General features: G+C 49.6%; 1 protein-coding gene across 2 annotated transcripts in view; it reads right to left on the bottom strand.

Moving 5' to 3' along the window:
- Window positions 1-767, bottom strand: part of MLXIP (MLX interacting protein) — a 67,799-nt gene extending 67,032 nt beyond the window's left edge. For both annotated transcript variants that reach the window (XR_004032076.1, XM_030821544.1), the window contains exon 1: window positions 227-767. Coding sequence is in view for 1 of the 2 variants with exons in the window: in XM_030821544.1 (XP_030677404.1) it covers window positions 227-639 (413 nt within the window). In the remaining variant the exon portion in view is untranslated. The remainder of the gene's footprint in view (window positions 1-226) is intronic.
- Window positions 768-12,573: the final 11,806 nt, after the last annotated feature.

Genomic DNA, 12,573 nt, shown 5'->3' with positions numbered 1-12,573 from the left:
GGAACGTGAACCCGAAAGGACCCCGGCACTGCTGGCAGGGGAAGAGGCCAGGACCCCGGCCCCTCTGGCAACGCGGGGAACCCCAGATCCATAAACCCTCCCGAAGGAGGAAGATCCAAAGGGAACGCATGAAGCCATGGGGTTGCCAGGCGGCCCTTCCCTCCACGCTTGTTTTGTCAAACAGGGGCCTCCGGCCGGGGCTTCAGGGGGTCGCGGGGGTCCCTACCTGTAGGCCAAAGTCATGCACTCGAAGAGCTTGGTGAGCGAGGCGTCGATGGACAGGTGGCAGGAGCTAGTCTTGCCGAAGCTGTAGGTCTGGCACGTCTGTTTGTTGACCGTGTCGAAATCGTAGCCCTTCTTGGGCGGGTGCTCTCGGTGCGGCGACGACACCATGAAGTGGCCGCTGTGGATGATCTGCTGCCGGCGCGGAGGTTCCTCGCGGCCCGGCCCGGCCCGAGGCGGCGGTGGCGCGGCGCTCGCGTGGGCCCGGGACTGGGTGGCCGCGCCGGAGGCGGGCGGCGGGGACGGCTCATCCGTGTCCGAGTCGTCGTCGTCCTCAGGCACCTGGGGCTTGAGCAGCACCTGGCGGCCCCGGCTGCGGGGCCGGCGCGGGGAGCACGTGAAGACGTCGGCGGCCATGAGAAGGGCTCGGCCGGGGGCATCCCCCGGAGCCCGGGGCAACGCGACAAGCGCTCGAGGCTGAGGGGCGCCGGCCCGGCCCGGCTCGCGCGCCGACTGTCCGCGAGCGCGCGGCGCCGCGGGAGGGGGAGGGCTCCGGCCCCGGCGTGACGTCACCGCTGCGTCTGGGCCAATCGGCTGCCCGCGTCGGCCTCTTAAAGGAGCAGGGGAACCTTTCCTTAGCTACGCGAACCAAAAAAAAAAAAGGGAAGCGGAGGCCACGCCTCCCGGCCGTGCCCCTCGCCACCTCCTGCTCTCCCGGCGTCCGCGGGTGCCGAGGGACACGGTGGCCGGGCGGAGCGGCTCGCCGGTGTCGCGGCCTGGGAGAGGCGTCGGCGGAGTGGGGCCGTGCTAGTCCCGCCCCCGCCCCACTCCGCGCCCCGGGAGTCGCCCTGCGGCGTAGCCGCAGGCCCTGCCGGCTCCACGTGGTGGGTGCGGGTGGGGCTCCTCGGCCTCCAGGCCCTGCTTTCCCCTGCCGGACGGTACCGAGTCCCCGCAGCTCATGCCTGACTTTGCCGGACGTGGTGGCTATTGTCCCCATTATTCTCATCATATTGATGGGAACACTGGGTGGCTGAATACCGACAGTATTTTTCTCAGACCTGGAGTCCACAGAGCTGGGAACTTGCTTCCCCTGCGCGTCCCCAGCTGGGCGCAGCTGTTGAGTGGCAGCGCCCCTGAACCTAGCGACCTCCAGACCCCAGCTCTTTTAACCTCAACTCAGCATGCTGTTGTTATTTTTTTAAAGTTTGACGGACGAGCCAGCCTCCGAAACAATTCTAAAAGGGGAGTATCTGAGCCAGTTTTCTTCTCTGTCAAATGGTGAACAATTCTGGTTCCTCAGAAACTTGCGACAGTTTAAAAATGGCTGTAGTGGGGCACGGTGGCTCATGCCTGTAATCCTAGCACTTTGGGAGGCCGAGGCGGGTGGATCACTTGAGGCCAGAAGTTGGAGACCAGCCAGGCCAACATGGTGAAACCCTGTCTCTACTAAAAATAACAAAAATTAGCCGGTCGTGGTGGTGCACCCCTGTAATCCCAGCTACTCGGGAGGCTGAGGCAGGAGAATCGCTTGAATCCGGGAGATGGAGGTTGCAGTGAGCCTAGATCGCGCCATTGCACTCTAGCCTGGGCGACATAGCGAGGCCCTGTCTCAAAAAGAAAAATAAATAATACAAATAAAAATGGCTATAAGTTGCTTAGCGGGCAGGCTGGCACAAAATGAGCGCTAAATAAATGTGTCACAGGTTGGAGAATTTGGATCAACCAGACCAGAGGTGCCTAGAAATTGCCAATAGTCCGCCACTGTTTGACCTGCAGAAACGGCAACTTCGCCTGGCACAACCTAACTGACAGACACCTCTAGAAAGCTGTCAAGGTTTCTGGGGCGCAAAGCCAGTCTGAGGTGGGGGTGGCAGGGCATCAGAAGAGCCAGTGAAGCCCATGAGCCAGGAACACCCATCCTAATCCTAGCAAGGCGTCTAGAATCCACAGCCACTCCTGCACTCTGCTTTTATTGTTGTTTTGTTTTTTGAGACAGAGTCTTGCTCTGTCACCCAAGGCTGGAGCGCACTGGTGCAATCATCATGTTGGCCAGGCTGGTCTGGAACTCCTTACCTCAAGTGAGGCCTGCCTTGGACTCCCAAAGTGCTGGGATTACAGGCATGAGCCACCACGCTGGCTCTGCGCTCGGCTTTGAAGCTGGTTTCAGTTCCAGATTTGGGTGGGGGATGAGTACCCTGCCCCATCCTCTTCCTGACAAAGGCCTCCTGAAGGGAACAGAGGGCTCTCACCAAAATGGCTCCATTAACTTATTTCCAAATGTCTGTAAGGAAAAGTGGGCTGGATGACTGGCAGTTTTCAGGCATGAGTTCTAGATTTCCCTCTTCTCCAACCTACTACTGTTCCCAATTCTGTTTGCAAGTGTTTGAAAGTCCATCCTTTGAGTTGCCTTCCTTTATCTCAAGACTTGTCTTCTTGGTAAGTTTACATGCCCAACCACTTTTTTTTTTTTTTTTTTTTTTTGAGACAGGATCTGGCTCTTTCACCTGGCCTGGAGTGGAGTGGTGCCATCATGGCTCACAGCACCCTCAACCTCCAGGGCTCAGGCGATCCTCCCACCTCAACTTCCCAAGTAGCAGGACCACAGGTGCACACCACCATGCCCTGCTAATTTTTGTATTTTTAATAGAGATGGGGTCTCGCCATGCTGCCCAGCCTGGTCTCGTCTCAAATTCCTGACCTCAAGTGATCCTCCTGCCTCAGCCTCCCAAGGTGCTAGAATTACAGGTGTGAGCCACCATGCCCTGCTTTTTTGTCTTTATGTTTACCTATATTTTCTTTCTTTTTTTTTTTTGAGACAGGGTCTCACTGTGTCACATTGTTGTGATCATGGCTCACTGTAGCCTCAACCTCCCCTGCCCAAGCTATCCTCCCACCTCAGTCTCCCGAGTAGCTGTGACCACAGGTAGGCATCACTACACCCAGCTAATGTTTAATTTTTTGTAGAGATGGAATTTCCCTATGTTGCCCAGGCTGGTCTCAAACTCCTGGGCTCAGGCAATCCTCCCGCCTCAACCTCCCAAAATGCTGGGATTACAGGCATGAGCCACCACACCCGGCCTGTATTTTCTAATTTCCAAAATAAACGTGTATTACTTATATACACATTTTTAACTTAAAAAGTTAAAATCAGTTTCCTGGGATGAGATAAGCCTTAAAGCTGAGGTTGCAAAGTGGCAACCCATGGACCATATTCAGTGCAGAAACATGCCTTGTTTAATCCCACCATCAATTCCTAAGAGACTGTATTAGAGAAGACTCTTGGGGAAAATTGCAGTTAAAAATGCAAAAAGCAAAGGACCACTGCATGGGTGGTCCAGTCACGGAAGGTGCTCCAAGCTCACAATCAATGTCTGTAAGGTTAAGGAGGTGGTCTCAACTTCCCCTCCTGCTGAGTAGCGGGCAGCATCGGCAGGAGAGTGGCCATGCAGGATGGCGACCCAGGGAGCTAAAAATCCCATGACGACAAGGAGCCCCCACACCCAGACAAGCCACCAAAACCAGGGCCTCACAGCGTTGTCATCTCTTCTCCAAAAATCAGAAGAAACACTGGATTGGAATCAAATCAGCAGTCAGACAAATAGAAATACCCAGGTATGAAGGGTTACATACCAGCACAAGTCAGCAAATAATTAAGGAAAGCCAGCACTCTGGGAGAAAGCGGGTACCTGAGAACCAGCAAGGGGGAGAAAGTTAACAAAGATTTTAAAAATAACTAATAGTTTAGGAAAGAACACAGAAGATTCTGTACCATGGAGCAGTAGCCCATTATGAAAAAGAGGCAAATGAGGTCTTGGAAAATAAATATAAATATACAAGTATGATATTTTTAAAAGCTGAGTTGAAATGAAAATATGGAAAAAAAGCAAAGTGAATAAAGCTGAAAAACACAGCAGTAAGCTAAAAGATTAAACTGAGGGTTTATATAAAAAGTAACCAGACATGGTGGCACATGACTCTGGTCCCAGCTACCTGAGAGGTGACACACGAGAATCACTTGAACCCAGGAGGCGGAGTTTGCACCACTGCCCTCCAGCCTGGGCAACAGAGCAAGACTCTGACTCAAAAAAAAAAAAAAAAAAAAAATACATAGGCCGGGCACGGTGGCTCACGCCTGTAATCCCAGCACTTTGGGAGGCCAAGGTGGGCAGATCACCTGAGGTGGGGAGTTTCAGACCAGCCTGGCCAACGTGGTGAAACCCTGTCTCTACTAAAAATACAAAATTAGCTGGGCGTGGTGGTGCATGCCTGTAATCCCAGCTACTCAGGAGGCTGAGGCAGGAGAATGACTTGAACCCAGGAGGCAGAGGTTTTGGTGAGCCGAGATCACGCCATTGCACTCCAGCCTGGGCAACAACAGCGAAACTCCATCTCAAAATAAATAAATAAATAAACTGAGGGTTTCTCCCAGAAAACTGCCAAAAGGACAAAGAGAAGTTGTGACATGGAGGATCCATCTAGATAGTTACAGAAAGAAAGAAGTAAACAAGAGAGGAAATAACCAAAGCAGCAATAAAAGAAAATTTCCCAGTGATACAAACACAAGCCTTTTTTTATTTTTATTTTATGAACCTCCTCTCGGTTCAAGCAATTCTCCTGCCTCAGCCTCCAGAGTAGCTGGGATTACAGGTGCCCGCCACCATGCCCAGCTAAATTTTGTATTTTTAGTAAAGACAGGGTTTCACTATGTTCACCAGGCTGGTCTGGAACTCCTGAACTTAAATTGTCTGCTTACCTTGGCCTCCCAAAGTGCTGGGATTACAGACACAAGCCACTGTGCCCAGCCAAGAGCTGCTTTAACCGGGGCGAGATGATGATATGGTTTAACTGGGGTGAGATGATGATATGATTTGGGTGTCCCCACCCAAATCCCGTCTTGAATTCCCATGTGTTGTGGGAGGGACCTGGTGGAGGTAATTGAATCATGGGGGGCAGGCCTTTCCTGTGCTGTTCTAGTGATACTGAATAAGTCTCATGAGATCTGATGATTTTTAAAAAGGGGAGTTTCCCTGCACAAACTCTCTTCTCTTGTCTGCGGCCATGTGAGATGTGTCTGTCACCTTCCACCATGATCGTGAGGCCTCCCCAGCCACGTGGAACTGTGAGTCCATTAAACCTCTTTCTTTTGTAAGTTGCTCAGGCTCGGGTATGCCTTTATCAGCAGTGTGAAAATGGACTAATACAGATGATTTCTCATTTAGTGTGTTGTTATTTTGTTTGTTTTGAGACAGGGTCTTACTGTGTTGCCTAGGCTGGAGTGCAGTAATACAATCAAAGCTTACTGCATCCTTTACCTCCTGGACTCAAGTGATCCTCCCACTTCAGCCTCCAGAGTAGCCTGGACTACAGGCATGTGCCATTACACCTGGCCAATTTATTAATTTTTTGTAGAAACTGGGTCTCCCCATGTTGCCCAGGTTGGTCTTGAACTCCTGGGCTTAAATGATCCTCCCGCCTCAGCCTCCCAGAGTGCTGGGATTATAGGTGTGAGCCATCACAGCTGGCCTCATTGTAGTTTTTATTTGCATTACTCTGATGATCAGTGATGTTGAGCATCTTTTCATATACCTGTTTGCCATTTGTATCTCTTCTTTTGATAAATGTCTATTCAGTTCTTTTGCCCATTTTCAATCAGATGATTAGATTTTTTTCCTGTAGAGTTGTTTGACCTCCTTATATTGTCATCTCAATAAATTTTAGAGGATATAAGGTAAAATAGTCTTTTCATCCATAGGCCACATTTGAAAGAATTACTACTAGAGGTTGTTCTCTCCAAGAAGACAAAAATGAAATTCAAGTACGAGAACGATATGGAACACAAGAAACAGTGTAGCACAAAAAATAAAACTTAAAACTGGGTTTTTAAAGTTATGATTAAAAAAAGAGTTTTCGCCAGGTCCAGTGGCTCACGCCTGTAATCCTAGCACTTTGGGAGGCCAAGGCAGGTGGATCACCTGAGGTCAGGAGTTTGAGACCAGCCTGGCCAACATGGTGAAACCCCGTCTCTACTAAAAATACAAAAATTAGCCAGGCGTGGTGGTGTGTACCTGTAATCCCAGCTACTCGGGACACTGAGGCACGAGAATGGCTTGAACCTGGGAGGCGGAGGTTGCAGTGAGCTGAAATCGCGCCACTGCGCTCCAGCCTGGGTGACAGAGTAAGACTCCCTCTCAAGAAAAAAAAAAAAAAATATATACCTCATTTCAGAAACATTTTTTAGAGGTCTTTCTTACTTTCTGTTACTTTTTAAAAAAATTTAGTGATAGCATCCTCTTCTTGTTTTATGTATGCAATATTGTCTCTCTCCCAGAAGAATATTTTGAGTTTATTTGAAGTTATCTTTTGCTCCCTGCATTGTTTATATTTCTTTTTTCTCTCTCTCTCTTTTTGAGTTTGTTTTGAACTCCCTCTTCATGTTGGAAGCTTTCCTCAGAAGTCTGGAAAGGGGCCCATGAGGATGACTGATAGGATCGGTGTGTACGGCAGGAGCATGGCCTGTCAGCGAGTAAGCCAGTGGGTGGCCAGGCAGCTCTTTGGTCAGAGGCTTCTAAATGTCAGTATCTGGAGGTCTTCTCTGTGGGTGGTTCTGATTGCCCGGGGGGACCTCCAACTGCCTTCTGGGAGTATATATGTCTGGCTGCTCAGTTTCTGGAGCAAGGCCCGGGAAGAGAGCAGTCATTTTGCTGTTTGCTCTGCCCACTGCCACTAAATCTCTCTGCTCTCAGCCTCTGGCAACTCACTCCCTGCACTCAATGCCTGCCATCCCCAGTTCTGGAGCCTCTTTGATTTAATTTCTCCAGAAGCTAAACCTGGAGAGGGAGAGAGCTAGTCACCCGAGAGCACACAGGATGGGGGATGAGAACCCGGAGGTCTTACTGCTCCATATACAGACTTCGTTTTTAGTCCGCTCCCTACTGCAGCACTGAGGCCTCCAATTCATGGGACTTTCTGGGATTCCAGGAGAGAACCGGCCTGCTTTTCTCTGGGATCTGCTTCTACAGGTTTGGAGCTACAGGTGTTGCCTTATTTCACTAAATATGGATTTTCTGCTTCTGTTTCTTGTTGTCTTTTACTTTGAGGGTGATTTAGGAGCAAAAGGGGTGACCATGTTTTTTTTTTTTTTTTTTTTTGAGATGGAGTCTGCTCTGTTGCCCAGGCTGGAGTGCAGTGGCCCAATCTTGGCTCACTGCAACCTCCGCCTCCCGGGTTCACGCCATTCTCCTGCCTCAGCCTCCCATAGCTGGGATTACAAGCGCCTGCCACCACACCTGGCTAGTTTTTTGTATTTTTAGTAGAGACGGGGTTTCACCGTGTTAGCCAGGATAGTCTCAATCTCCTGACCTCATGATCCACCCGCCTCGGCCTCCCAAAGTGCTGGGATTAGAGGCGTGAGCCACCGCGCCCAGGGGATGTTTTTTTTGAACGATTTGCTAACATTGTAAAAATCATGACATTTCATATTATAAAGACATTAGAATGTTAGGATTGGCTGGGTGCCGGTGGCTCACGCCTATAATCCCAGCACTTTGGGAGGCCAAGGTGGTGGATCATTTGAGGTCAGAAGTTCGAGATCAGCCTGGACAACATGGTGAAACCCCGTCTCTACTAAAAATACAAAAAGTAGCTGGGTGTGGTGGCCCATGCCTGTAGTCCCAGCTACTCGGGAGGCTGAGGCAGGAGAATCCCTTGAACCCGGGAGGCGGAGGTTGCAGTGAGCTGAGATCACGCCATTACACTTCAGCCTGGGTGACAGGACGACACTCCGTCTCAAAAGAGAAAAGTTAGGATTTTCCTGAACTATCAGAACACCTGACAACACGAGGCCCTTATTTCCACATGTTAGCAGCTGGAGCTCAGGAGCAACTATCCTCTTTATTTTTATATTATTTAATTTTTTTATAGAGACAGGGTCTCCCTATGTTGCCCAGGCTGGTCTTGAATTCCCAGGCTCTGGCCGGGTGCAGTGGCTCACGCCTGTAATTCCAGCACTTTGGGAGGCCGAGGAGGGCGGATCACGAGGTCAGGAGATCGAGACCATCCTGGCCAACACGGTGAAACCCCGTCTCTACTAAAAATACAAAAACTAGCCGGGCGTGATGGCACACACTTGTAATCCCAGCTACTCGGGAGGCTGAGGCAGGAGAATCGCTTGAACCTGGGAGTCGGAGGTTGCAGTGAGCCGAGATCATCACTGCACTCCAGCCTGGCTGGCAACAGAATGAGATTCTGCCTCAAAAAAAAGAATTCCTGGGCTCAAGGCCTCCTCCTGCCTTGGCCTCCCAAAGTGCTGGGATTACAGGCATGAGCCACTGTGCACAGTCTGACTGTCCTCTTTATTCATTTATGTATTTATTTATTTTGAAATGGAGTCCCACTCTGTTGCCCAGGCTGGAGTGCAGTGGCACAATCTCAGCTCACTGCAACCTCTACCTCCTGGGTTCAAGTGATTCTCCTGCCTCAGCCTCCCAAGTAGCTGGGACTATAGGCACATGCCACCATGCCCGGCTGATTTTTGTATTTTCAGTAGAGACGGGGTTTCGCCCTGTTGGCCAGGCTGGTCTTGAACTCCAGACCTCAATGATCCACCTGCCTCAGCCTCCCAAAGTGCTGGGTTTACAGGCATGAGCCACTGCGCCTGGAAAAGTTCTTTTTAATGTACAGTTCCAGGAGTTTTGACAAACATATACAGTCAAGTGACCACTACCGCAATCAAGATATAGGACAGGGCCGGGCGCGGTGGCTCATGCCTGTAATCTCAGCACTTTGGGAGGCTGAGAGGGGAGGATCGCTGGAGCCCAGGAGTTAGAAACCAACCTGGGGAAGATGGCAAGATCCTGTTGGTATAAAAAAATTAAAAATTAGCCAGGGATGATGGCGTGAGCCTGTGGTACCAGCCACTCAGGGGGCTGAGGCAGGAGAATCCCTTGAGCCCAGAAGTTTGAGGCTGCAGTGAGCTATGATCGTGCCATTACACTCCAGACTGGATGACAGAACAAAACCTTGTCTCTTAAAAAATATACACACACGCATATATATATACACAGACACATATACAAACACACATACCCACACACACACCCACACACACCAGTTCCAGTACCCATCGTCACCCCCAGTTCCCACTTGCCCTTTGTAGTCAATCCCTCTCTCCATTCTAGACCCTGCCAACTACCCATCTGTTTCTTGTTCCCATTGTTTTGCCTTTTCCGGAATAGAATCCTTCAAAAAGTAGCCTTGAGTGTGGCTTCTCTCACTTAGCATAATGCATCTGAGATTCTGCCCTGCTGCTGCATGTATCTGTAGCTCATTCCTTTTTATTGCTGTGTAGTATTTCATTTTATGAACATACCACTGCGTGTTTATACATTTACCAGTTGAAGCCATTTTAGTTGTTTCTAGTTTTTGGTGGTTATGAATAAGACCAGTGTAAATATTCACATGCAGATTTTTGCACTTTTTTAACATTTAGAGATAGGGTCTTGCTCTGTCGCCCAGGCTGGAGTGCAGTGGCATGATCACAGCTACCTGGGGGACTGAGGTGGGTGAATCACCTGAGCCCAGGAGGTTGAGGCTGCAGTGAGCCGTGATCACCCCACTGCACTCCAGCCTGGCTGACAGAGCAAGGCCCTGTCTCAAAAAAAAAAAAAAAAAAAAAAAGAGGAAAGTAAAGGAAAAAGAGGCTGAGTGTGGTGGCTCACACCTGTAATCCCAGCACTTTGGGAGGCCGAGATGGGCAGATTGCTTGAGGTCAGGAGTTCAAGACCAGCCTGGCCAACATGGCGAAACCCCATCTCTACCAAAAATACAAAAACCAGCTGGGCATGGTGGAGCGTGCCTGTAATCCCAGGTTTTCAGGAGGCTGAGGCAGGAGAATCGCTTGAACCAGGGAGTCAGAGGTTGCAGTGAGCCGAGATCACACCACTGCACTCTAGCCTGGCAATAAGAGCGAGACGCCATCTTAAAAAAAAAAAATTAGCTGGGCATGGTGGCGCATGCCCTATAATCCCAGCTACTCGGGAGGCTGAGGCAGAATTGCTTGAACCCAGGAGGCAGAGGTTGCAGTGAGCTGAGATCGCCCCACTGCACTCTAGCTTGGGCGACAATATAGACTCCATCTCAAAAAAAAAAAAAAAAAAGAACAACAAAGAAAAAAAGAGAGTTCTTTATATGTTCTGATGTTCTGGCTACAAGTCTTTCATCAGATACATGTTTTGCAAAGATCGTCTGGCAATCTGCTTGTTTTTTCAATCTCTTATCAATGTCTTTAGCAAAAAGCTTTGCCTAACCCCAAAGTCACAAAGATGTTCTCCTGTTTTCCCCTAGGAGTCTTAGTTTTATGTTTTACATTTTGGTCTATGATCTATTTTGAGTGAATTTTGTGATAAGGTGCAAGGTATAGGTTTAATATTTTTGCACACAGATGTCCAGTTATTCTAGCATCATATGTTGGATGTTTGCAGTTATTATTAACACTGTCAGTATTCTCAAGGCTCCTGGGCTCAGGGGTCAGCAACAGTACCTGTGGCCCCAACTCTGCAGTTCAATCGCCTGCCCCAAAAGGCCCCCAAACCTAACAGCTGAGGCCTGTTGCAGTCCTTTGCTTGCAGAAGACTTTGTTTCTGGTGTCTTTACCTCTTCCCTCTCTTCCTGAAATCTGCATACAACAAACCATGAAAGGGCAGGGTGGCCTCGTGGTCTGGCAACGTCCCTTTGAAAATAAACAAGTGCAGAAACTGAAAGGCAGCAGCTACCTCTGGGGACTACTCGAGAAAGAGTTCAGGGCCGGTGCATCCGCCGCGCGTGGCTGTCTTACCCCAGCTGGGCGGCAGGTCGGATGTGGCAAAACCAAACAGGATCCCGATTGCTTCAGATGTCGCCTCTGGCCAGAGACCCCCGATGCCTCTGCAGCAAGCACCTAATTGTATTTATGGGGTGCAGGCAGAAGAGTTTCATGCCTGAACAGCCCTCAACAGTTTGTACAGCCTTCCTCAAAGGTCCAGATCTAACTGGTTCCCACACAACCCTGGGAGGTGGGCAGGTCAGGGACAGTTACCTTTATCTTACACATAAGAAAACTGAGGTACAGAAGGGTGAAGAAATAGATGGGTGTGGGTTTGGAATTTTTTTTTTTTTTGAGGCGGAATCTCACTTCATCACCCCAGGCTGGAGTGCAGTGACGCAATCTCGGCTCACTGCAACCACCGTCTCCCGGGTTCAAGTGATTCTGCTGCCTCAGCCTCCTGAGTAGCTGGGATTACAGGTGCACACCACCATGCCTGGCCCTAACTTTTTTTTTTTTTTTTTTGAGACACAATCTTGCTCTGTTGGCCCAGGCTGGAGTGCAGTGGCACAATGTCAGCTAACTGCAACCTCCGCCTCCCAAGTTAAAGCAATTCACCTGCCTCAGCCTCCCGAATAGCTGAGATTACAGGTGCCCACCACCACTCCTGGCTAATTTTTTCGTATTTTTAGTAGAGACGGAGTTTCACCATGTTGGCCAGGCTGGTCTCAAAGTCCCGACCTCAGATGATCCACCCACCTTGGCCTCCCAAAGTGCTGGGATTACAGGTGTACCATGCCCGGCCACTCGGCTAACTTTTGTATTTTGGTAGAGACAGAGTTTCACCACGTTGCCCAGGCTGGTTCTCAAACTCCTGACCTCAAGTGATCTGCCTGCCTCGGCCTCCCAAAGTGATGGATTTACAGGCAAAAAGAAGTTTTTTTTTTTTGGTCGGGGGGAGGGGGGTTAGGCAAAGCTTTAGCAAAAAGCTTTGCCTAACCCCAAAGTCACAAAGATTTTGCCAGGCCATTTTTTTTTTTTTTTTTTTTTTTGAGATAAGATCTTGCTCTGTTGCCCAGGCTGGAGTGCAGTGGCACAATTTTGGCTTACTGCACTCTCCAACTCCTGGGCTCAAGCGATCCTTGCACCTCAGCCTCCTGGGTAGCTGGGACTAAAGGTGTGTATCACATGCTTGGCTAATTTTTAAATTTTTTGTAGAGATGGGGTTTGGCTATGTTGCCCAGGCTGGTCTTGAAATCCTGGCCTCAAGTGATCCTCCAGAATTCATAATTCTCCCCACCACCCCGGCTGGAAATATCTCAAATGTCCAAAGAATGGATAAGCACATTGTAGTACACTCATCCCATGGAATATTATCCAGCAATGAGAATGAATGACATACAATTTCACACAGCAGTACTGAATCTCACAAATACCATGTTGAGTGAAAGAAGCTACACACACAAGAGCACACACTACATCATTCTGTGTATGTAAAGCTAAAAAATAAGCCAAAGAAATCGATGCAGTTAGAAGTCAGGGTGTCGGCCACA

The sequence above is a fragment of the Nomascus leucogenys genome, chromosome 10 (assembly GCF_006542625.1).
Source record: "Nomascus leucogenys isolate Asia chromosome 10, Asia_NLE_v1, whole genome shotgun sequence".
NCBI classification, from domain to species: Eukaryota; Metazoa; Chordata; class Mammalia; order Primates; family Hylobatidae; genus Nomascus; species Nomascus leucogenys.
Note: the sequence above shows the minus strand (reverse complement) of the source record. Positions and strands in the feature narration are given on the sequence as shown.